General features: G+C 59.8%; 1 protein-coding gene across 2 annotated transcripts; it reads right to left on the bottom strand.

Moving 5' to 3' along the window:
• Positions 1-1078: 1078 nt before the first annotated feature.
• Positions 1079-23014, bottom strand: ACACB (acetyl-CoA carboxylase beta). Of its 2 annotated transcripts, XM_061466472.1 has the most exons (52): positions 22614-23014; positions 20029-20161; positions 19804-19942; positions 19446-19555; positions 19189-19270; positions 18686-18784; positions 18282-18391; positions 17944-18054; positions 17580-17789; positions 17279-17449; positions 16997-17158; positions 16662-16825; positions 16124-16274; positions 15941-16044; positions 15267-15348; positions 14541-14686; positions 14311-14461; positions 14065-14199; positions 13479-13625; positions 13188-13376; positions 12663-12763; positions 12490-12578; positions 12295-12419; positions 11782-11895; positions 11592-11705; positions 11133-11222; positions 10905-11023; positions 10572-10709; positions 10093-10192; positions 9892-9999; positions 9693-9749; positions 9250-9291; positions 8957-9172; positions 8703-8858; positions 7915-8118; positions 7309-7464; positions 6839-6961; positions 6399-6668; positions 6147-6244; positions 5864-5984; positions 5553-5663; positions 5027-5170; positions 4822-4942; positions 4568-4664; positions 4303-4399; positions 3957-4092; positions 3506-3683; positions 3228-3340; positions 2267-2421; positions 1902-2072; positions 1480-1616; positions 1079-1367 (listed from the first exon to the last, which is right to left on the bottom strand). In XM_061466472.1, the coding sequence occupies exons 1-52, from the start codon at positions 23012-23014 to the stop codon at positions 1241-1243; spliced, it is 7125 nt and encodes a 2374-aa protein (XP_061322456.1). In that variant the 3' UTR covers positions 1079-1240. The 2 variants fall into 2 exon arrangements, with proteins under 2 accessions (XP_061322456.1, XP_061322455.1); XM_061466471.1 differs by lacking the exons at positions 1079-1367; positions 1480-1616; positions 1902-2072; ... (15 more) ...; positions 8703-8858; positions 22614-23014 and adding an exon at positions 21080-21153 and having other exon boundaries at positions 8860-9172.
• Positions 23015-23395: the final 381 nt, after the last annotated feature.

Below are 23395 nucleotides of genomic sequence, written 5' to 3'. Positions count from 1 at the left end.
CGGATCCACCACGTTTAGACAACGACAGCAGGAGGAGGTCAGCAGAGCTGCCCGAGAGCTGGGCTCCCTTTATTGCCTGTGCCTGGCTCCCGCACAGCCACCACCACATCCCCTTCCCAGCAAAGTGCAGCAACACCTCCCAAAACACAAAGCCCTTTACTCCCCTCCAGCCCTAGGACAGGGAGACCCGACCCTCCCACAGGCACGGCCAGCACTGCACTGGAACCAGGCGGCCCATCTCCCATCACCACCCTGCAGGGCAAAACCACCCCTGTGCTGATGCAGTGACACAGAGACCCTGCAAAGCACATTGCACATCTCCCCTCCACGAGCCAAGCTCAAAGGCCACTTCAGATGCAAGGTACAGGTCCAGGTCCAGGCAGACAGAGCTCACCCCAGCTACTGTGCTTCAGCAGAGGACCCGAGTCACTGGGGCAGGAGCACCTGGGGCTGTGTCCTCCCTCCTCTGCATCCCCTGCAGGAGCCAAGGGCTGAAAACACCCCAAGGAGCCGCAGCAGGAGGCAGAAAGGACACGAGATAGGCGAGAGGAACAGCTGGGTCAGTCAAACCGTGGTGGATCCATTGCTGTTTCTGCTGCACAGCTCACTGATGTCCCTTTGGGGCCGCCAGCCGTTCAGTCCCATCCACTGATGGCTCCACAGAAAAGGGAAGGATGGGACAAGCTGCTCCTCACAGCCCCCAAGCTCATCAGAAAACAGCGCTTTGAGAGTGCTGCTTAAGCAGGCATTACACTCCCTTGTGCCAGTGCCTGCTCAATGGAGACCTCCTCCTCCTCTTCATCCCACTTCCCTGTGGTGCCTGGGCCATGCGGTTTGTACTTCCAGCTCCATCAGGTCTCCCAAGACGTGTCTGACACCGGTGCTTGCTTTAAAGACCAAGGCCAGAGCTTGCAACTAAAACACAGTAAAAGACTTTAGCTTTAAAACCAACTTCTGCACCAGGTCCACACCCCAGGCCTGGCTCAGGACGAGTTTAGCTTCTGCCAAGCTGCCCCTCTGACGAATGCCCCAGCGCCAGAGGGGACTTGGATGGATGGCAAGACCAGCTTCAGGGCTTAAATACAAACACTGCCATCCTCTATTTAGGCACACGAGCCCAAAGCTTCAGTTCAAGGCTGAGGAACCGGGTGAGGAGGCGAGGTCCGGCCTCTGGGCAGCCGCCTGTCCCGGTGTCCCCGCTGCCCCATGGCAATTGCCCTGCACAGCGCTGGCCAGCGGCTCAGGAGGGGCTGTTATTATCCACCGTTGACAGGAGATGGAGAGCCTGGGCCTTCTGTGCAGGGCTGAGGTGCTGAGCTACCTGGATGATGCAGTCCATGGTCACCTCGGGGTTGGTTTGGAGCAAGCTGCAAGGCACACGGCAGAGGGAGGCTGAAGCCGGAGCTGCCTCATCTCCACCACACGGGGTCCCCAGCGACGGGGCATCCCCGCCCCATCCCGGCTCCCGCGGCCGCTCACCTCCGGATGCGCTTGAGCACGTAGTCCCGCTTCAGGTACTTGATGTTCTCCCGGATGGCCGACTGCGTGCTCTCATCCTCTTGCAGGTGCTTCTCCAGCCACTCCACCACCACCTGGTTGTTGTCCCAGAGGTAGCCCTGGGGAGAGCAGCCCCGTGGGCAGGAGGTCCTGCTGCCGGCACAGCCTGAGCCCCCCCTTCTGCCGGGGCCTCGGGGTTTTCCCTCCCATCACAAAACCAGGCAAGGGGGATTTGCTTCTCAGGCGTGCACAAGCAGCACAGCACGATCCCCGCTGCCTGGCACACAAACACCCACCCCGGCACAGGGCGGAACACAGCAATTCCCATCCCAGCTTTACAGGCACTAAGGGACGGTGCTGCAGCGACCGGGAAGAAGGTGCCAGCCCCAGGAGGCCGGAGGTACCTTCTCAGCTCCTTCCGTCTCCATGAACCAGCGCCGCAGCATGGACTGGATGTGGATGTGGCTCAGCTCGCTGTTTGCCTTCAGCACCTCAGCCCTCACCGCCTCCTCCAGCAGCAGCCGGCGCAGGCGCCAGTAGAGGAAGGAGCGGGCGCTCTTCCACTCCAGGATGTCCTGCAGGAACGGGGCAGAGCCTGGCTTTGTCCCTGCAGGAAGGAGAGGAGCTGCTGGGCAGCGCCTGCTCCCTCACAGCTCACCTGGGGGGGGTCTCTGCACCCGGGGCAGGAACACTGAAGCCCAGACCCCCAGGAAGGGACTTTAGAGCCACCCCGCCGTGCCCAGCCCCATCCCGTGGTACCCGGGCTCACCGTGATGACTCCCTTCTCCTGCATGCGGCCCGGGGTGTCGTGCAGGTCAGCGAAGTGCAGGGCCACCTGGTAGTACATGGGCAGCAGGAGCTCCTCCCGGGCCTTGAGCTGCTGCTCCAGCTCCTTGCGCTGCGCCCCGGACAGCTCGGGGGTCCCTGCGGGAGATGCTGTGCTGAGCAAACCGCCTCCGTCCCCGGGATGGGATCCACGGGACAGCCCAGGGGCTGTGCTCCCACATCAGCCACCCCCACCAGGAAACAGGCTGAGGAAGTTGGGGCTGTTCAGCCTGGAGAAGAGAAGCTGCGTGGAGACCTCAGAGCAGCTTCCAGCATCTGAAGGGGGGCTATAGGGATGCTGGGGAGGGACTCTTCATTAGGGACTGCGGTGACAGGACAAGGGGTAATGGGTTAAAACTGAAACAGGGGAAGTTTAGATTGGATCTAAGGAGGAAATTCTTTCCTGTGAGGGTGGTGAGGCACTGGAATGGGTTGCCCAGGGAGGTTGTGAATGCTCCATCCCTGGCAGTGTTCAAGACCAGGTTGGATGAAGCCTTGGGTGCCATGGTTTAGTGTGAGGTGTCCCTGCCGATGGCGGGGGGGCTGGAACTGGATGATCTTAAGGTCCTTTCCAACCCGAACTATTCTGTGATTCTATGAAACGAGGTGCCCAGCATCACATCCCTTCGCTTTGGAACATCTACGCCCTTGCTCCGCAGTGACTGTGTTCATCTCATTAGGCACTGATTCAGCATGGCCGTTGCCATTCTTTATCTCAAAGCATGGGAGGAAAGTCCAGCACCGTATACAGGTGCTTTAAAGCACCACCACATCCTCTTGGCAGGCTCCACCGTCAGAAGGAATTTTCACAGAGGAACACTAAAGGATTTCCTGATGGTGTTTGGGGGCCTCATGTTTTACCTTACTGTTACCAGTGCCCACAAACTGAAACACCCTTCTCTTACCCAGCTGCTCAGCCAGCTTGGCATAGACTGCATCAATCCTTCTCATGGTCTTCACCAAATCTTTCTTCCTAAACTTGATCTCCACTGTTCCTCCAGGCTCCAAAATGCCTGCCCTGGAAGGAAAACGTGCTAAAGATCAGGGACTGAAGGGGAGAATAAATCCCAGGACAAGAGGTGCAGGCAGCTCTCAGCAGGATCACGACTGCCGTCCCCATGCACCAGCTCTCCCTTCCCCACACCCAGGCTGCAGAGGATGCAGGTGTGCTCTGGATGCTGACCTGCTCTCCTTGTCCGCATAGAGCTCCACGTACAGGGGGTTGATGGTGGAGTCGATGACCACCCAGGAGCCGCCCCGCAGCTCTGCATGCGGTGGGATGTAGACCAGGATGGGCTGCTTGAAGTCCCGCAGGCTATCGACAATAAAGGCACCGAACTTCAGCATTTGGTCGTACATGTCTGAAAGCCAAAGGGATTTAGCTGGGTGCTCCGACGGCCGTGGGCTCCCAAAGCCACCTTCTCCATTGAAGAGACCAAAGCAGCACCCCAAAACCAGCCCCGCAGGAAGCCACCAAGCCCTGGGACCTGGCAATAGCCTCATCACACCCCCAGCCCAACCCTGCGTCCTGTTGTGGTGTAGGCAGGGCACCGGTGGGCTGGCTCATCCCAAGACCCCATGGGGTGGCAGGAGTGGCCGCAGGACAGGGATGTGGGCACCCCAAGCTCAGGTACCTTTCATGCCGCTGGAGAAGCCTCTCCAGTTGGCAAAGATCATGAGCGGGAGATGCTCCCGGTTGAAGTCCCGAATAGCCTGGGCTGTTTTAAAAGCAGAGTCTGGGAACCAGACCTGCCCGGCCTGCTGCACTATCTGGAAGAGACAGAGCAGCAGCGCTGAGACTGGCACCAGTGCTCCCCGGCGCGGCTGCGCTGGGGGGGCAGCAACGCACGGCGTGAGAGCTGGAAGACAACAAACTGAGCGAGCAGCCTTCATCCCACCTGTGTTTAAGGAGAAGCCAAAGGATCACACTAAGCTTCTTCCCTGCTCCCCCCCCCCTCACACTGAGGTCTCCCCACACACCTTCGCCTCCGAGTCCAGGTTGGCCGGGTCCGCAGGTATGGTCACCTCCACGGTGCGGGTCTCGACGGCGATGACACCCACAGGGAGACCTCCCAGCCTGCAGCCGGGCAGCGTGCTCTCAGCAGAGAGCACTTCCCCTCCGTGCTGCACCCCAGCCCCACCGCAGAGGTGTTCCCCCACTCCCTCAGCCCCAAAGCAATGCCACAGCCAGGGCATAAGAGCATGGCCACACGTGCAGGCTCCCTGCCCCTGCTCCCAGCAGTACCTTGCTCTGCCAACCACAACTGTTTGAGCCCACGGCCTCATGATCTCCATGAAGCTGCCCTGGTCGAAGAAGCCGCTCTGCCAGGTCCCCTTCATTGCTGCAGGGCACAGGAAAAGGTGGAGTGGCACAAGGGTGAGCACTGAAGAGCTCCTTGTGCACCACAAGGAGCACCTCCTGTACCAGGAGCTGTGGTTTGCACCTCCAAGGTACGTTTGGGAGCACTGCTGCAGAGGTCTCGGCTTGCTCTCACTTACTTGGATGGGGTCTCCCTGCCAGCATCCACCTGGGATCGTAAGGGACTTTGGAAGGGATAAAATCGATTTCTCTTTCAACGGGGTCAGTTGTGGCAATGATGGGCACTGGGCTCTGGTTGTCCTGCAAGGGAGAGCCCCAGAGGGCAGGTCAGCAGCCAGCTATGGGGTGACACCTCCCCACCGCCATCCTGCAGCACCCTCCTACCTTGGGCATGTACGAGAGCCACTGCAGGATGGTGTAGACCCCCTCGAAGTCATCCGGGACGGTGACGTGGGAAACGCCGTTGTTGTGCATGATCTGCACCCCTCCCAGCTGGTTGTTGGAGGTGTAAACTTCACGGCCCAGCACCTGGTCAGCATTAACAGACACAGGTCAGTCTCTGCTCACACAGGACCTGCTCCTCCTTGCTGTAAGCCAAACACCTGCACAGGCACATTCCCATTGGGTTGAGGCTGAAGTTCCACCTCTGTGTACCAGGCTGATCTTGAAGCAAATGGATCCTGCTTTGGACAAGTGCATTGCTTTAGCCAAGCAGGTTTCAAATCAGCTCAAACCAGGGTCATGCTGCCCAGAGATGGGTCCTGCCCCTGGGGCCAGAGCCAAACTATTCCTGCGGCAGCTCCTCCACACAGGTCCTATGAGGTGACATGCATGGGACAGGGAAGGAGCCCATGCGTGCAGTGGCTCAAGGGACAGTGCCAGGGGATGACACGTGGCCAGAGCACGGTACCTTATTGAGGGCAGTGACACCAGTGAGGATGATGTGGGAGTTCTCCACTTGGATGACGCGCTGGCCCAGCCTCACCAGGTACGCACCGATCCCGATGGCACGACAGGACACCTGGGTTCATACACAAGGACGTGTGAGGTTACTGTCTCGCATGTACAGCCTGGGAGCACCGGGAGAATGATGCTCTGCAGGGGTCTGCGCAGTCAGGTTGTGCCAGGTCACTTGTTGCATCCTATTATTCCCTTCAGGGTGACCTTAAAAGCAAGTAGGAGACGGGAGGAGTGGAGCCGGGGAGGGCCCCGTGGCCGTACCATGCTGATGGTCACTATTTCATCGTAAGCACGGGAAGACTCCCCAGCAATGGTACCAGCAGCTCTCAGGTTTTCCACCCCAAATCCATTTTCCTTCCCAATGATGTCCAGGAGGACATACCTGGGGGGAAAGCAGAGCCACAGGGGCGGAGGTAGGACAGAGGGAAGCAGGGAAGCCCTCACTTGCACGATGTGCCTGGCAGGATGCTGAGCCAGGATGCGGGAGCTGCATCGGGCAGGGGTGTAGGGCAGGGTTGGGGTGCCCTATGGGATGGGGTCTCACCTGGACTCTCCCCCTTCCTCCACATGCTCACAGTGCACCGAGTTCATGGTGCTGACCCTCGTGTAGTCCTGGGGGGTCAGGTACAGGTACTTGAACCCCTGAAAACGAAGAAGAGGATGAGCTGTGAATTGTGAAGCCCTCCATGCACGCGCTCGTTGACCCCAGTTTTCCGTCCCAGTTCAGACGGGAGCAGGGAATGACCAGAGAAGCCCCCTGCTCTCTGTGGTGGCAGCAGGGGAGGTGCTCACACACCTTGTAAGGGTCCTCAGGGTCCACCCAGGCCACCTGGAACATGTGCTTTATCTCATCAGCGAAGCCGATGCGGGCGCCGCTGTTGGCGGCGATGTAGACGCGGGGGATGCCCTCGGCCCGCGCCAGCTCCGAGGCCCGCAGGAAGAGCAGGTCCTCCTCGGGCCCGAAGGAGCCGATCCTGTGCGTGATGTCGTTGCAGATGAGCACAATGTCCCGGCCCTTCGGATACTCGGGGGTCTTCAGCTTCATTTTGAACGCCACCATCCCAACCTGTCCCAAAAGAGCACAGGGTCACAGGGGCTCCTCCGGAGAACAGGGATCCGAGCTGCAGGCAACAGGGACAATGCTTGAGGAGCATCTCCCAGGCTTCAAACCCCAGCCTTTCCCCCCTCCTGCAGCACAGCTCACCACCACCGCTTCCCTAAATCACCCCTCGCTACCTGGTTCCCTCCAGGAGCCCTGTTCATCTGCACAAGCTGCCCCTGCGAGTCCAGCACCAGCTCGGTATAGGTCAGGATGTCCTTGCGGTACCGCTGTGAGGAGCCCCACAGCTTGAAGAGAGCCTGCCGAGACACAGCACACAGGATGGGCTGAAAGCAGGGGGCCGGGGCAGCCCTGAGGCTGTCACTGAGCACAGACACACACTCCTGCAGCAGGCTGGGACGTGGGGGGAGCAAAACCCTGTGTTAAGAGCCCCCACCCTGCTGCAGAGCTCCTTGTGTGGGGCTTCCCGGTTAACATCCTCCAAGATGCTAAGCTTCCAAGAGCTAGGCATCGGTTTAGAAAAGCTTCATATAAGCAAAAGTGCTGAGGCTCGGGCTCTTCTTTTGTCATTTGCGAGCTCAGGGGAGGGAATATCCGGGCAGGGTGGGAATGAACAGCAAATGCAGTGCTCTGCAGCCACACTGACCTGCCTGAGCATCTCCGGGAAGTCATACACGTAGGTGGTGCCCAAGGACTGCGCCTGGAACCGCTTGGCCTGGAGCAGGTCCTTGGTGACGTAGGCGGTGTTGATGAGCATCCCGTGCTGCTGCCCTTGCTTGTCCCCGTACGACTGAAACATGATCTGCAGAGAAGGGCAGAGCGCTGGCCGCCTGCCCTCGGCACGCAGGCCAGGCAGGACGCTCATGCCTGTTGCTCTGCCTGACCACATAACATGATTTTCAACCCCGCTCTTTGCTACTGAGGGCACAGAGTGTGCTGCAAGCACCGGTAACACCCTAACACTGACCTCCCAGACCAAAACCTGCCCAACTACGCACCAGCAATACCCCAAGGAGTGCGAAGGGATGGAGCTCAGCACCATTTTGGAGCAAAGCATCACCCCGAGGTGCCCAAATGGGTACAGCACCAAGGGCAGGGAAACCAGGCCAGCCCTGGGAATGCTGCTGCATGGTCCCAGGGGCTTTGGGATACACCAGCATTAAGGTGCATGAGGGGTCTTGCAAGAACTTCTCTGTGCCAACAGCTGCTCAAAGCAGTCGTGGCTGGGCTGCTGACACCTGCGGTCACTCACATTGCCAGTGGTGGGGTCCTTCACTTCCTTGTAGAGGCTGATGTCCAGGTAGTAGCCGGACTCATTGGTCAGGAAGAGGCGGATGGGGATGGCTTTGGCAGTGGGCGTCAGGCGGATGTTGATCTTCACCTCGGCCTGCAGCACCCGCAGCTTCCAGAGGCGGCTGCCGTAGCGCATCACCACGGAGCGCACCGACTCCTCGATCTGGGCAGGGGATGGCACACGGCTGGGTCAACGGCCCCAGCGACAACACTGCCCCAGAGCGTGCAATGCCAAGGCAGCCCCTTTGCATCCCCGCCTCAAAGTCATTTGGGGTTTGCTTTGGGAAAGCCCCTTTCCCCTATCCCTGTGGGCTGGTGCTGCCATCCAGCCTCTCCACTGGGGAAACGGAAAGATGGTGTCCCAAATCCTCGTGAGCGGACACAGCCCCACTCCTTCAGACCATACATTCCCTGCAGGAAGAGTCTGCTGCTCACCCCTGTGCTCTCCAGCAAACAGTCTGCTTGTTCGAGCCTCTACAAAAATCCCTGATCATTGTGAAGTGTGAAATCCCAGCACCCCCCACAGCAAACAGCCCGCGGCGAAGGTCTGACACAGAAATTAAGCTGCAGGAGTCTTTGGGGTTGCCAAATCCATCTCCTGTCTAGCATCTGATGGGCACTGGATGGGATCAAGGACTGACAGGCAGCGTGGGGCATGGCTGCACGTCTGTGCAATGGTACCAAGCCTGAGGACGACACAGTCTCCATCACACTGACAAGCAGGAAGCAAAACACCAAGAACCACACCTTGGAGGGGTCCATGATGACCGTGGGGACGAAGTTGAGGAAGATGTGGTTGCAGTCGGTGCGAACAACGGTGTTGCTGAAGGCCACCTCCAGCTCATCCATCGCCTCCAGGAGCAGCCGCTCGCCCTCGTTCTGCAGGTACTCGAAGGAAGCCTCCTGCAGTGCACCGGGTGGCTCAGGGGCGGCCGGAGCACCCCTTGCACCCCGAACTCACCCCACCTCTGCCCGCACCCGGGGGCTCAGCGTGGCCTTGCCTTGGTGATGAAGTCCGAGTGGCGCACGATGGCGCGGATGAAGAAGCGGTAGTCGGTGGCCTCGGTGCCCGCCTGCACCCTGGCAGCCCCCAGGTACAGATGCATCTTGTGGTTGGCGCAGGGGATGGCCGTCAGGTCGAAGTTGCGCATGCGGCTCAGCTCCAGCTGGAAGGCCAGGGCTGGCTCCAGGTGCCGGTAGATGCGGTCCTCTGCGAACTGGGGCAGCACGGGGCGGGTGAGTGAGGGGCTGGTCACCATCACCGGAGGGGTTGTGCTCCAACCGCAGCTCCTACCTCATCCCTGGCTCTGAACGTGAAGAACTTGGGGAATTCTCTCTAGAGCAAAGGGGAGAGAGAACACCGGGAATGCTTCTGGCACACGGGGGATTTTTCTGATTTACGGTGGGCTCATCAAACAGAAAAGGCTTTGCAGGCTTCCTCCTGCCCCACAGGGAGAAGAACCGGAGTAACCCAAGCCTTTTAAAGGCACCTTAAAGCTGTGGAGCGGCCACACAGGACCCGCACGTTACTAGAGCTATTAGCAGCATAAAGGATAATACAGGAGGTAAATCACTCGTTGAAGTCATTAATTAACTGCCAGCTCCTGATGCTCAGGAGGTACATCCATCACTCAGTGCTACGGCTGCAAGTTGCTCAGAGATGTCTCGAGGCGCTTCAGGCAGGCAGAAGCTCAACGTGTCTAAAGCCACTCTGCCTGCAGCTCAGTCTGCGCTCACCTGCTGGGCAATGAGAAACGTGATCCTCCGGAGACCACAGTCAACGAGGAAGTTTTTCTGCATGGAAACAGCAGATTCCACCAGTCACAAGGAGCTTAAAACCACCTCCGCCGAGGGAGCAAACAAAACCCAAGTGGCTGCCGTGGGGAGCAGGGTTTTGCAGGGTCTGCAAAAATGGGGTCCAGCCCCAGTGACGGACCTTGGACTGGGCAAAGGCCCTGAAGATGGGCACCAGCTTCTCGTCTTCTGCATGGTCGGCCCAGCGGAGCGCGACGTTGAGGATATGGATTGGCTCCTCGTGGATGTTCTGGGAACAAAACCAAACCCCTGGTCAACAGCAACCAGCGGCAGTGCCATCCCAGCACCACCTGAGAGGGATGAGAAACAGCATCGTGCCCACCTTGGCCTCCTCCTCCTCGTAGATGGTGGCTCGTGGTTCGTTGAAGAACGCGCTCTCTGAAGGTGGGTTGGCAAAACAGGACATCACTTCATCGAAGTTCCTGCCCAAATGGCAGGGATTGGGTATCAAGGCAGCGTGTCATACCCACCCCTGCCCGAGGGAACAGCACTAGGAACAAGCCAGGATCACCAGCCCATGACAAAGCCACAGCTCATGAAACCCAACTGAGCGCTGCTGTGTGTCATGTGCAGAGATGCTTAACGTGTGCCAGGCAGCTTTCCTCAGGCGCCATGTGTCCTCAAAAGACATGTCATGGCCCCACCATGGTGCCTCTTGTACTGGAAATACCCAGCCCTGACCTCTGGCTGCAGGAGGAACAGAGCCAGCTTTGGCTCTTCCACCCCCTTGTGCTCCCCAATGACTGCATCGGCACCCAAAAGACACGTGTCCGACCAGCAAGGCATGTCCCTGCACCCCACCTGGTGAAGTCCTCAAATCTGTCAAAGGCCACCATAGCTCCCAACCGCTGGCTCAGGGGAGAGAAGCCACTGTCCATGAAGAGCTCAGTGCTGTGCCGGGCCAGGTCAGGGTTGGATATGCTGATGGGGACAGACATCCTGCACGGGGGATCAAGGCAGCCATCAGCCACGGGTGGAGGCACCGCTCCTCCGTCCAAAAGGGAGCGCACAGGTCCCATACGGGACCCTGACCCACAGAGGGCTCATCCTGCTCTACTGGTAAAGGGAGGATGCAGCAGTTCCCTCTGAGGGCCCCCATGCTTTGCATGGAGGAGCTGATCCAAACGCCCATACATGTTTGGGTGGGAGGAGGGCAGCATGAACTGGAACTCCACCAGGCAGCTGCCATCCGAGAGCTGCCGGTGCTGCAGGCTGTTCAGCTCGTAGGCGAGGTACCCGCGCCGCACATAGACCTGGAGGGGGACAGCGGGAGGTACCACTGTGCCCCTGCTCCCACCACACACATCCATGTCCCCCAACCCCACACTTCCATGCCTCTGCGGCCCCCCCCCCAGCCCTCACCTCCAGTGCCGCCATGCGCACCGCCTGGTTGGTGTGGTAGAAGAAGATGGGAAGCACATCGAAGATGGTGGTTTCCGAGAGGATCAGTTTCTGGGGGAGGAAAGCAAGATTTCAGGCAAGGAGGAAGTGGGAGCCCCTAGCTCCATCGCAGGATGGCAGAGGCATGCTCCAGAGGGGTCCCTCAATATGGGGCTGGGCAGGACTGGTCATGGGACACCCAGTCCATCATGGGGACACTGCCAGACACAGATCCATGCATCAGTGGCCCACCAAGCAGGGAGAGGAACAGGGGATGGGGCCTGGTAGCAATGGATTGCACCCTCTCCTTTCCTCCACACAGGCACCGAGGCCTCAGCAAGGCTTTGATTGCTTTGGGGCTATTTCTAAGGCTAAACGCCTTGCAGCCTCATAAAGCCACCTAAATTCCAACTGCGGGGCAAAAAAAGCACAATTCCCAACCTTCAGGTTTTCAGGGGAGAACTCGTGTCTGTACATGTCGATAGAGGAGAGGAAGATGGATTCCACCTGGTTGTGCCGCAGCTCGTAGGAAGGCAGGTGAGAGGCAATGAGCACCTGCAAGGGGAGAGGTTGCTGCGAGCACAGGGCACGGGGACAGGGATGGGGACAGGGGGACAAGGTGCTCGCTGACCTGCCGGGCTCTCAGGGCCACTTTGGAGTGCTCGGTCTTGCTGAGCTGCGTCAGCTCGTTGAGGATGGCTGTCAGCTCGTCTGTCAGCGTGGGGTCACGGCCACAGAGCTGGTCCTGCAACGCACACACCAGCATGCCTTGGCTCAGGCACCTCGCTGCAGGATGGCTCCCTCCCACATCCCCAGCACCTTGGGGACAAGATCTAAGGAGCTAAAATGGGCAAATGCTGCTCTTCGACCCAAGTGCAGCAGTGCCATGCTACAGAGGGGAGATAAAGTCCAACACTAACAAGGCAGACACTAGAATGCAATCCCCATACCCTGGGCATTAAACAGAGGAGCAGGAAAGCAGTTTTCCAGGTGCCCATACACTTTCAAGGGGAAAGATGAAGGCTGTGACAGCCGCCCACAGCCATGTCCCATCGGCAGCGATAACAGAGCTTGACTTGGCTCACAGCCTCTTCCCCACCACCAGCCTTTACCTCTGGTGCCTTCGGGCAGGGGCTGTACTCACAATTAACATGGTCACCAGCAGGTTCTTCTTTGCCACCTGGGCATGGGAGAAGATGCTCTCCAGCACCGGGGTCATGTCGGGTTTGCACTGCTCCCGCAGGCTGATGACACACTTGTCATAGTGAGCTGTGGGACAGAGCACAGTGTGAGCCCTGCAGACCCCCAGACACCCCCCCCAGACCCCTTCAGCCCTCACCATGCTGGAACTGTGTCTCCACTTGCAGGTAGCGTCTTAGCAGGTCCAGCACCACTGCCTTCATGTAGCCCAGGATGCCACTGCGGTACCTGGGGAGCAGAGAGCCCAGTGTGCTGCGAGGTGATGGCAGTGCTGGGGACACCGGGGGGGATCACAGCCAGGATGGGGCTCACCTCTGCACCAGCTGCACCAAGCTCTGTGTGTTCATGAAGAAGACCTCCCGTTCAGCCTTCCTCTGCAGTGTGGCCGCGTGCGTGTCCAGAACACTGGCGATCTGCAGGCAGAGGGCACAGGGTGAGTGCAGCTCAGGGGACTTTTGACAAGGGATGCAGGGACAGGCCAAGGGGAACGGCTTGAACCTGCCAGAGGGGAGACTGGGATGAGCTCTTAGGCAGAAGCTCTTCCCTGTGAGGGTGCTGAGGCGCTGGCACAGGGTGCCCAGAGAAGCTGTGGCTGCCCCATCCCTGGCAGTGTTCAAGGCCAGGTTGGACACAGGGGCTTGGAGCAAGCTGCTCCAGTGGAAGGGGTCCCTGCCCGGGGCAGGGGTTGGAGCTGGATGGACTTTAAGGTCCCTTCCAACCCAAACCAGGCTGGGGCTCTGTGTTTTATAACGTCTTTTAGCAGGACAACTGCTGGCAGAAACTCACAATAGAAAGGAAGCAAAGGCCACGCCAGGGGTGCAGCCCCGTGGCTCTCACCTGCTGGCTGGGAAAGCGGCAGAGCACGGAGGTGATGTTGCTGGCGTACTGCGCCATCACCTTCCGGATCGACTTCTCCACGGACAGCGGGATCCTGCCGGAAATGCTCGTCATGATCTCCTGCAGCTCCAGGAGGGGCAGGGATGGGTCCCGCAGGGTCTTCATCAGCTGGGCCACCCATTCCTTCACCTGCGAGGAGCAGAAGCTGCTGCTGCCCACACACCCGCCTGGCCATCGTGGCAAAGAGGAGGCAGCGGGGCAGGACACCGACCACCGCTGCCCCATACCCACCTTGGCACTGAAGTAGGGCTCGGGCAGGCAGTACCCGTTCATGACATTAGTGAGATTCTCCAGCACGTTGCGGAGAACATGGTGCTGCTTCTCCCCAGTGATGGGGAGGGTCTGCTGAGGCGGGAGCCCCCCCGTGAACGGCTGAGCCTGTAGAGAGCAGAGAGAGGTGGGATGGGCAATGTCCGTGCTGACATGGGACAGAGCCCCCCAAGAGCTGCAGCTGCTCCAGAGAAACCAGCACAACCCCTCCAGTGTCTGCTTTTGGTTAGGTACATGCAGCTTCAGGTCTCTGCCTGTTCCTCTTCGTGAAAACAACGCAGAAAAACTGGAGATGTAGACAGAGCACTAAAACCTGTGTATGAGCTTCTGTACACAAAGTAAGCACACGTGATACTTATGCAGGGCAACAGCACTGCACGCAGAGCAGCCACTTGAGCCCCAGTGCAGCCAGCTGGAGGATGCAGCATGGCCATGCAAGTGCCACTCTGTGCCAGCACGGAGACACAACCCTGCTGATGCCCCAGCCAGGGCAGCTCCTCTGTTTTATCCCCACTGAATGCCCGCTGGGAGGGGACAGCAGACTCACAGGCTTCACTTTGGTGGGATCATCCAGCTCGAGCCGGGCTATGACACAGCCCGCCTCCAGCAGCGCACCCGGCCGCTTGATGTAGTGCACCCGCCCGGCCTCCTCCACGGTCAGCGTCATGATGATCTTCATCACCTGGGTGAGGATGGGTGACGCGGTCACCGAGCGAGCGGCGCCCACCTGCCTCAGCGCTCCTCAAGCATCATTATCTTTGCTGTCCACCAGCACTGCAGGGACAGAGCCCACCTCAATCTCTGCAAACACCTTCCCCTCATCCACGTGGCCGCCGTCGTCCACGGTGTACTGCAGCAGCTTCCCTGCCGAGGGCGAGCGCAGCACCGTTGGGTCCTTCTCCTTCTCGAAGTCACACGTTTTGTTGCCGATGGTGAGCCGGTATCTGCATAAGGAGAGGGAAAGGTGTCACCCCCAGCTCCTGGTCAGGGAGGGTGGCTGCTGGGGGTCCGGTGGGGGAGTACCTGTCGATCTCCTCCTTCATGTAGGTGGTGTAGCTGTTGCCATCATAGGAGAGCAGCAGCCCGCCGTCGTTGAGCCGGTGCACGTCGATCTCTAGGTAAGTGCGGTTCATGATGATGACGTACGTCGTCAGGGACTGACGGGCAACCTGCAGGCAACGGCCAGGGAGAACGCTCAGTGCAACCCCCAAAACACGTGCAAAGGGCGTTTTGGGGGCTAGTGGAAATGGCAGAGGGTAAGGAGCATCTCCCCTGCTTGCTGCAAGGGTCTGCGCAGGAGCAGCCTGCTGCCACGGGATGGGGCTGTGCCACCAGGGCAGGAGGCAGCAACCTCAGGCTGTACCAAAGAGCTGCTTCAAATCACAGCCTGGAGCTGCTTTAACCCATGGTTCACTAGCTGCTTCCCTTTTCAGCAGGGTTCTTTCCCATAAAGTTCAACTAATAGGGTTTATAGAATCATAGAACAGTTAGGGTTGGAAAGGACCTTCAGATCATCAAGTTCCAACCCCCATGCCATGGGCAGGGACTCCTCACACTAAACCAGGCAGTCCTTTACTAAGCTCGTGAAAACATCTATTTAAAATCAGGTTATTAACTTCATTTTTTTATGTTGCATAGTTTTAAAGGACAACCTCACACTGATTACATCTTTTTCCTTCAGGACAGGAGCACAGATCCCTGTCCCAGAGCGCTGGGGCTGGTTTGAGGGGAGCACAGCCCCATCCTCACCTGGAGGACATACTTCACACCCTCATAGATGAGCTCCACGTCAACCATGTTCAGCAAGGAGGCTGCTGGCAGGACCTGCCCCCTGGAACACAACAGATGGGTCAGGCACCACAAGTGCCACCTGCCCCACACCGAGCCAAGTGGGTGAGGTGTCAGCATCACTGCTGGCCTCGGGCCATGCCGGAGGGTGCCAAGGTGACCGCAGGGGACAAGCATCTGCTTTACATGACCCACATGAGCACCTCACAAAAACGCAGCTGGAGAGAGGCCAGAAACTGGCACAACACTGAGATAAGGGCATGGGGGAGAGCCCCGGCTGTCCTCCAGGGCTGGAGGAATAACCTTGACATTCAAGAGAGGAAAGAAAAGGCAAGCAGTGTTCAGCCAAGCTGCTTTCCCTTGAAAGCTGTTTTCCCAACCATGGGAAACTTCCCCCCCTTTCCAGATAAAGCAATAGCAGAGATGCTGGAGCTCCGAGTCACAGCAGATATCCATTTCCCAACTGCTGCCTCCAGATCTGCAGAGCTTTAGCAGCAAAACCAGGAAAGATGGCCCAGGGAGAGCAGCTCCTGGGTCTCCAGACTCGCAGAAGCCACCCTTTAGGACATGCATTCGCTGTGCCCACTGTGCTCGTGTTACAGCTAAGCCCCAACCAGAGAGCCCCCGCTCTGTACCTCTCTAACGTGTGCAGGAAGTCGGTCATGCACGTCCTGAAGGCAGCATCAGCAACGCTCAGGGCACCACAGACGACACCCAGCATCGTGTCCGGCTTCTCTGCCTGCGAGGAGGACAGAGCACAGTGCTTGGGTCTCACAGCAGAAGGGAAGCGACAGCCCCCGGGGGCCATTCTCCCCTACCTGCACTTTCTCAGCGATCAGATGGTCCAGCCAGCCCGTGTCTATCGCATTGCTCTGGAAGCTCTCCGTCTCCAGCACTTTAATCAGATACTCCACCGTGGTCCGGAAATCCCCACGGATAGACAGCTCCTTCAGGGCGACCACCATGTTCCTGCAGGGAGCGAACCCCTCCATCAGTGACTGATGGGGTGGTGCTTGGCTTTCAGCTGAGGAAACCAGGGAACCACAGGGACTGGAAACACCTGAATACCCCAGACACACTCATTACGTGGTCACCCAATTCCTGACTGAACACTGGTGCTCACTAGCACTAAGCCCATGCTTAGCAGTGTCTTTAAGGAGCAGGTTGATGTGCTGGGGCCATAGTACCACCATAGCCTGAAAACTGTGGCTCTGGACAGCCTCTGCAGCACAAACAGAGCTCAGCGCAGTGGCACCGTTCTGGGCCTCTCGGATAGAAGCCACTTTTCCAGGCTCATGCATTGATCATGAATGTTCCCAAGGACACTCCATCCCCACCCTGCCCCGGCACGCTCACGAGATGGCCTCTTCCCGGTTCTCTCCCCATGAGAAGCAGTGCCCAAACTGGGAATCAGCAAATTCATGCAGCCCCCCAGCTGCTGCCACGCTGAAGTACCCCCAGACGTTCTTACTGCTGCGGAAGTTCAGCTCCTGCACTGTCCCCGAGCTGGGCTTGAAACCCTGAGTGAAGACAGAGCAGAAAGACATGGAGAAACCCCCACGCCATTTATCCCCAGTCCCGTGGGTTTAGTGCCCATGGACGCTGTCCAGCTGGGGAAGTCCATGCGCAGTTCACCCCACAAGAGGCAGGGTCCCCCCACCCGGTGCACAAGAGCCCATCCCCTGGCTCACCTCCTCGGGGTTCTCACTGGTGATCCGGGCGGCGATGACGTGGCCCCTGGGCACGGGGGTGTTGGTGGGGCTGTGGAAGGTGATGGATGTATCGCCCCAAGGGCTCTCCCCATACAGCACCCGGATGTCTTTTATCCTGTGCAAGGGGATGCCCATTGCGATCTGGACAAGAAATAAGGGCTTGAGCTGCCAGACCAAGACTTCCCTCTGCCACGCACTCCTCCATGGATTACAAGACTGCTGCACCTAAGTCCCCGGCGTCACCCGGGTACGCTCAGGTACCTGCAGCTGCGCAGCAGGGAGGTTCACATCCGCAATCATCTCGGTGCAAGGATGCTCCACCTGCAGGCGCGGGTTCAGCTCCAGGAAGTGGAAGCTCCCGTCTTCGCTGTAGAGGTACTCGACAGTGCCCGCGCTCACGTAACCCACCCTCTGCGCCAGGCTGACCGCACACTGCGGGACAGGGCGAGCCCACCGTGGGCAGCAATGACCCTCTGCCCCCTGCACGGGCTGTCCTGAGCCAGCAGCCGTGTCCTTGCAGGGACAAGCAGGGCCTGAGGCTCTCCGCTGCCCTAAGACCCACCTGCTCCATCACCTCGATGACGGAGGGTGCCGCGATGCTGACCGGTGCCTCCTCGATGATCTTCTGGTGCCGGCGCTGGATGGAGCAGTCTCGGCCGAAGAGGGAGATGGCGTGGCCGTACTCATCAGCCAGCACCTGCACCTCCAGGTGCCGCGCGTGCTGCGCCAGCTTCATCAGGAAGATGGGGGAGCCGGGGGCCTCCGCCTGCACCTGCGTGGGGAGAGGGTCGTGCTCTGGCATCGCCGCCCAAAATTCAATCCCGGGATGGAGACAGGGCTTGGGTGAGCCTGGGGTGGGAGCAGGACCGTGCTGCACGCCCCAGGATGGGATGGGGAGGGGAAGGGGGGGTCTGGGCATCTCTTACCTGCCGGAAGCAGGTGCCGAATTCTTCCACTGCTTCCACTTTCCGGATGCCTTTGCCCCCACCGCCTTCTGCTGCCTTGATCATCAGTGGGTAGCCGATCCTCTTGGCCACCTAAGGCAGGTCAAGTACTGGGGTGACTGAAGTGTTTTGGAACCCAACAGTCCACCCTGCCCCATGCATCCCCCCAAGCAGGATTGCCCCGAGTCACATCCATGCAGAGGGACAAACTGCCTTACATCACTGTCAGGGGTGCTTGGAGGCCAAAAGGGCCAGGGCATGCAGGCTGCAAGGAGGAATAGTAAGTGGATAAGAGGCAAACAGCTTCCCACGAGCTTTACCTCCAGGCCTTCCTCCACGTCCTTTATGCAGGCCTGGTCGTACGTCTCGAGGGGGATGCTGATCATCTGCTGATGCTTCTGGCCCTCCTCTGACTGCTGGGCCAGCAGACCTGCGGGCACAGTCAGGGCTATGGTTACTGCCAGGGTGGCAGGGCTGAGCTGGCATGCTGGTTGTGCCCTGGAGCCAGGGACCATATGTTGGCACATGCCATTTCCCTCATTTCCGTGCACCCCATCTCCAAAAAATCCTTTTCCCAAGATAGGAACTGCTTGGCTGCAGTGGGGTCCCCAATACCTGCAGCTGCTCTGCCAGGCCAGGGACCCCAGCCCTAGTGTTGGTTTTAGGGGAGCAGGAGAGGCAGGGAGGAGAGAACTGGAGGGTGTGGGAAGGAGGAGGCACTTACCACTCCCGCTCCAAGGCAGCGTGGGGATCTGGAGCGTCTGAGCCACGATGGTGGAAGCGACTTTATCCCCCAGTGCCCACATGGCTTCGCTGGGGGGACCTTCAAACAGGGAGGGAAGGGGTGAGAGCTGGGCCAGCCCCACCAGTGAGCCTGGCCCCATCGCGTGGATGCTGCAGAACGCTGCTCCCCCCTAACCAGCACCATCAGCCCTGCTGCAAAGAGCGGGGATGTGGGGAAACCCCCAAAACTGCTGGAGCTTGACCCTTCTCTAGGCTGTCCCCTGGCTGGGAAGCCCACGAGCTCTGTGCCCACCCAACATTCCTCTGTGAACGCTGCATCAGCATGAGGGCTACAGGGAAAACCCAGAAAACAGTGGGATTCCTGAGACAGCTCCAGGAAAGCGGGCTGGGGACTGCCATGCCAGACACATGAAACAGGCAGTGCACACACTGTAGCCCAACGCCCACTGCTCCCTTGGCACAGGGGACGCAGTGAGACCTTACCTAGGAAAGCTATCCCATTTTTCTGCAGCAGCTCTGGCAGCTTGGGGTTCTCCGAGGCATGGCCCCAGCCAGCCCACACCGCCTGGCACGAGAGAAAGAGCAGTTGAGCTGTGACCTCCTGCCTGGCATCTTCCCATTGGCCCCAGCACCATGCCTGGCTCCTCCACACAGAGGGACATCACCCTATTTCCAAGTGCCCCCTCTGCCCTTGTGGCTTCCCTCAGCAAAGGGTTGGGGGGCCCAGGAGCCGCTCTTACCTGGACTGGGATCCGCTTGGAAATGTCCACGATGAGCTCCACGTTGGCATAGTTGTTGTTGTTGGTCCCCCCGGGGACAGGCACGTAGTGATCTGCCATTTTGATGTACTCTGCAAGGCAGCACATGGCGATAGCTGGAGACAGTCCCTCCAGCCTCACCCCACTCACATGCTGCCCCTTGGACCCGCTCCCCGAACCCTCCATCCCGCAGCGGCTGGAGACGGTGCAGGAATTCACTCCTCAATCTGGCTGCACAGGAGGCCGGTGCGGAGCCCCCACATCCCGGGCAGCAGTGCAGGGGGATGAAAGGGCTGCCCCAGCTCAGCAGCGTGGCAGGGAGCTCGCTTTCAGGCGTTACCTGCATTAGCCTTGAGGTCCTCGGGGGTGACCATGACCACGAACCGAATGGCGCGCTCATTCCGGAACATCTCATAGGCCCACCGGCGGACGGAGCGCATGCACTTCACAGCAGCGATGCCGTTGTTGGCGATGAGGACCTGGCGGGGGGACAAGGACGTGGGGGGTGAGGCTGAAACCTCCCCTCGCTGCTCAGCGACCCAGGCAAAGGCGTGCAGGGAAAGACCTTCTCAATGACACGGCTGCCACCGAAGCGGGTGACGAACTCCGCCTGCGAGGCGACGGTGAAGTCCCGCTGCAGATCCATCTTCTTGTGCTCGCGTCCCTTCTTTGCTAGATGCGAGCCGGACATGCTCGGCCTGCGGTGGGACACGAGGGACGTCAGCGAGCCCAGAGCCACGGGGGGAAACCCTCAGGGGGCACAGTGCGCGCTGGTTCCGGCTTTCCCAGGGCTGGGATCTGCAGAGGGCAGGGCAGCAGCAGCAGGCGGCACTGGAGACCAGACTGCTCCTCCCAAGGAGCCCCCTAAAACCCTTCACCCTGCTGACACACGCGGGAACATCGGGATTCGCCTTCCTCACCACCAGCTCCCTGTGGTGCACCAGATCTCTCCAAGGACGTTTACCACCCACTGCAACGCCTCAGAGGAAAACTGGTGCTGGCCGAGTTATACAGGGCAAGAAATTTGGGGTGAGCAGAGTGTGTTTTGCAATTAAAACATCGCCCATCTGCTGCTGGAAACACCCCGGAGCAGGGAGACTGCCCGGGGACAGAGCACGGACCCTCCCTCCCACTGCCAGGGTGCTGCATGCACAAGCACCCCTTTAGAGCAGCCAAGGTCTGCTGCAAGCCCGCTCCCTGTGCACACCAAACCCCACTGCAGAGCTGTATCTGCCCCCCACGTCTCCAGAGGACACCCGGAGAGCCCAGCGGGGTGAGTAGCAGGAAAAACAACAGGTACTCAGGATGACACGGAACATCCTTCCCCCAGGGTCCATGCAAGGCAAACCAGGTTTACAGCCTCCAAACCCCACGGGGCGAGCAGCAGGTCTCCAAGGGGTGCAGCCAGAGGTGCCCCTACGAGCTGCATTAAGGTCACCAAAGGGGGAGCAGGACCCCTTGGGAAGAGCCTGATGCACAGCTGCCTCTGGAATGTGCTCTCCCGCAGCCTGCAGCCACAGCTCCCTGCCGGACCAGACCCCATCCAACACCTCGCTGCCTGCTCCATAACCCCCCAACCTCCTTCCCGAGCTCACCACGCTGCTGCCCACACTCACCCCAACCATGGTTTTCCATCGAGGGCATTCCCATGCCCTCCAGGGTCTAGTCCTTGCCCCGCAGCCCACGGCGCATCCCCTTGGCACGGCTGCAGCGCTATAAGGCAGCCCTCGCGCCTCCCACCTCCTGGCACGGCGGGTGCAGGAGGGTCTGGCCTGGCAGCCTCCCCGGGCATGTGCTTCCCCTCAGCCCTGCTGCCATTTGGAACAGCTTTCTATTTTAATTGACAGCTTCACATTCCCCCCCCCCCCCGTCCTTTCCTCGCTCAGCCGGGTTTGGGGCTGTTGGTTGTTGTCCCGTGGCTGAGCTGTGAAGAAGCAAAGGCAGCAGGGCCAGGGCTCCCCTGACCGAGCAGCGTTCACACGAGCAGCACTTTGTGCAGCTTGGTTTTAAGGGGAAACGCGTTGAAACCTCTGGGATGTTGGGAAATGTCCCTGTCCCTCCCTGCACCCAGGGGATTTTCCAAGTGGCTGGAGCGCTGCATTGAGCAGGGAGGGGTTTATCATAGCAGAGATGCCCCAATAGCAGCACTGTGCATGGAACCCCCCCAAAACCTCAGCTAGATAAGACACCATCACATCCCAAAAGGTCTTTTCACTGTGAGCAGAGCAGCAGCACTTTGTTTCCAGTACTGGGAGCTCTGCTTGTGTGGGAAGCTACCCCCAGAGCAAAGCTCACCTCCTTTTCATCAGCTCATCACAAGAGCACCCAAGAGCTACATTTCTGCTTACCCCATGTACCCCACTCCTCAAGGGATGCTGTGCTTCCCCATGCACAATGTGTTAGCATCCTCCCTTACAGCAAAGCAAAGCTGGCAGCAGGACCGGGACCTTGTGGGATCCATCCCTGAGGATGCAGGCCAACACTCCCATGCACAAGTGCACACACACAGGTGCAAAAGGCCCAGCTGGCAGGTTTACACACACCCCATGGCATGCCCCCAGCAACGCTCATGCGCAAAACTGGCACCTGAAGGATGGTGAATGCATGGAAACACCAGCGGTGCCCACTGCTGCCCTTCCACACGCTGCAACCAACCCCAATCCTGCCTTGCCTTGCAAGAAAATCCCTGCTCGCTGATGGACACCCATCCCATGCCGACCGGCGCCGCAGGCAGTGCAGCAGCACAGCCTCTCCCAGCACAGAGGCAAAGGGAAGCAGCAAAACGAGAGGAAGGTGTGCGAAACCAGGACTAATTCAGCCCTTTGACCACAGCACCGGGGGAAGCAGCACTTGTAGGAGCACCGTGCACACCGAAAGCACTTTCCAGCCCGTCCTTTGACACCCAAAACCCACTCTAACGGAGCAGCCTTTGCCCCAAGCCTCGCCGCGCTCATGCACGTGGTGCCGCTGCCACGGCATGCTGCCATCAGCCTCGTCAGGGCTCTTCGTGCAGCATCAAGCCAAAAGGAACAGGGGAAGAGCATCACTCTGGGGCTCCGAGGAGCCCAACACACACACACACCCCAGTGCTAGCACCAGGGGCCCTGACAAACGCACCCGAACACGGCGCTTCCCCCCCGGGTACCGTACCTCATGCCTTCTGCCTCCAGGAGCGCGGCGATGGCTGCGGGCTCGGTGGCCCCGGCCCCGGCCAGGCTGCTGCGCCTGCTGCCCAGGCGGGCGCCCGCGGCCCGCGGCTCGTCATCGGAGCTGCTGTCCTCGAAGGAGCCCAGCACGAACTTGGCCATGGCGGGCCGGCGCAGCGCCGCGGGGTTGTACACGGCGAGGCGCTCCTGCTGCCCCCCCGCCCGGCCGCCCTCCGGCACCGCGCTGGGCATCACCGGGCTCGGCCCGGCCGGGGGCTTGGCCGTGGTGGGAGCTGCCGGGGGCTGCTCCGGCTTCTCCTCCTCATCGTCCTTGGGACGAGCGCCGGACATGGTGGTCAAGACGAGACGCGCGCACAGCGGCAGGAGCAGCGCTGCCGGCAGCATTCACCGGCGCTGGGGAGGACACCCGGTCAGGGCACTGCCCCCACCGCCGCCATCGCTCCCCACAGCGGTGCCAAGGCCCCGACGGAGCTATTTTTACTCCCGGGACGAGGAGCGGTGCTGGCAGAGGGAGCCATGGGGGGGGCCCGGCGCCGCTCTGCCTTCACACAGCATGAAGGGGGTGGAACGGCCCCCGGCTCCCCACAGCACCCTAAGGAGGGCAGTGAGGCCGCCCCGCTGACCCCAACCCAGCTCCATACAGAGGGGGGACCCTTAAACTGATCCCCCACCACCCCAGTCTCCACAAGCCATTAAAGCCAGAACCAGCACAGCCCCAGGCTCCCCTCAACCCTGACCCCTCCCCATGGGGAAGCGCCCCACGCT

Source organism: Pezoporus flaviventris, unplaced genomic scaffold (assembly GCF_033815535.1).
Source record: "Pezoporus flaviventris isolate CSIRO_AGI_PZ_B2104156 unplaced genomic scaffold, CSIRO_AGI_Pfla_v1 ptg000041l, whole genome shotgun sequence".
NCBI classification, from domain to species: Eukaryota; Metazoa; Chordata; class Aves; order Psittaciformes; family Psittacidae; genus Pezoporus; species Pezoporus flaviventris.
The sequence above is the reverse complement of the archived record's forward strand: the minus strand, read 5'-3'. Positions and strand labels throughout refer to the sequence as shown.

What these genes read in the sequence shown, in the direction of transcription:
- ACACB (XM_061466472.1), bottom strand. Translation starts at nt 23,014, where the DNA reads ATGCTGCCGGCAGCGCTGCTCCTGCCGCTGTGCGCGCGTCTCGTCTTG. An exon ending in GGCTCTCGTACATGCCCAAG is followed by an intron (nt 4,943 to 5,026) that starts GTAGGAGGGTGC and finishes TCTCCCTTGCAG; the next exon opens with GACAACCAGAGCCCAGTGCC. An exon ending in TATGCGGACAAGGAGAGCAG is followed by an intron (nt 3,341 to 3,505) that starts GTCAGCATCCAG and finishes TTTTCCTTCCAG; the next exon opens with GGCAGGCATTTTGGAGCCTG.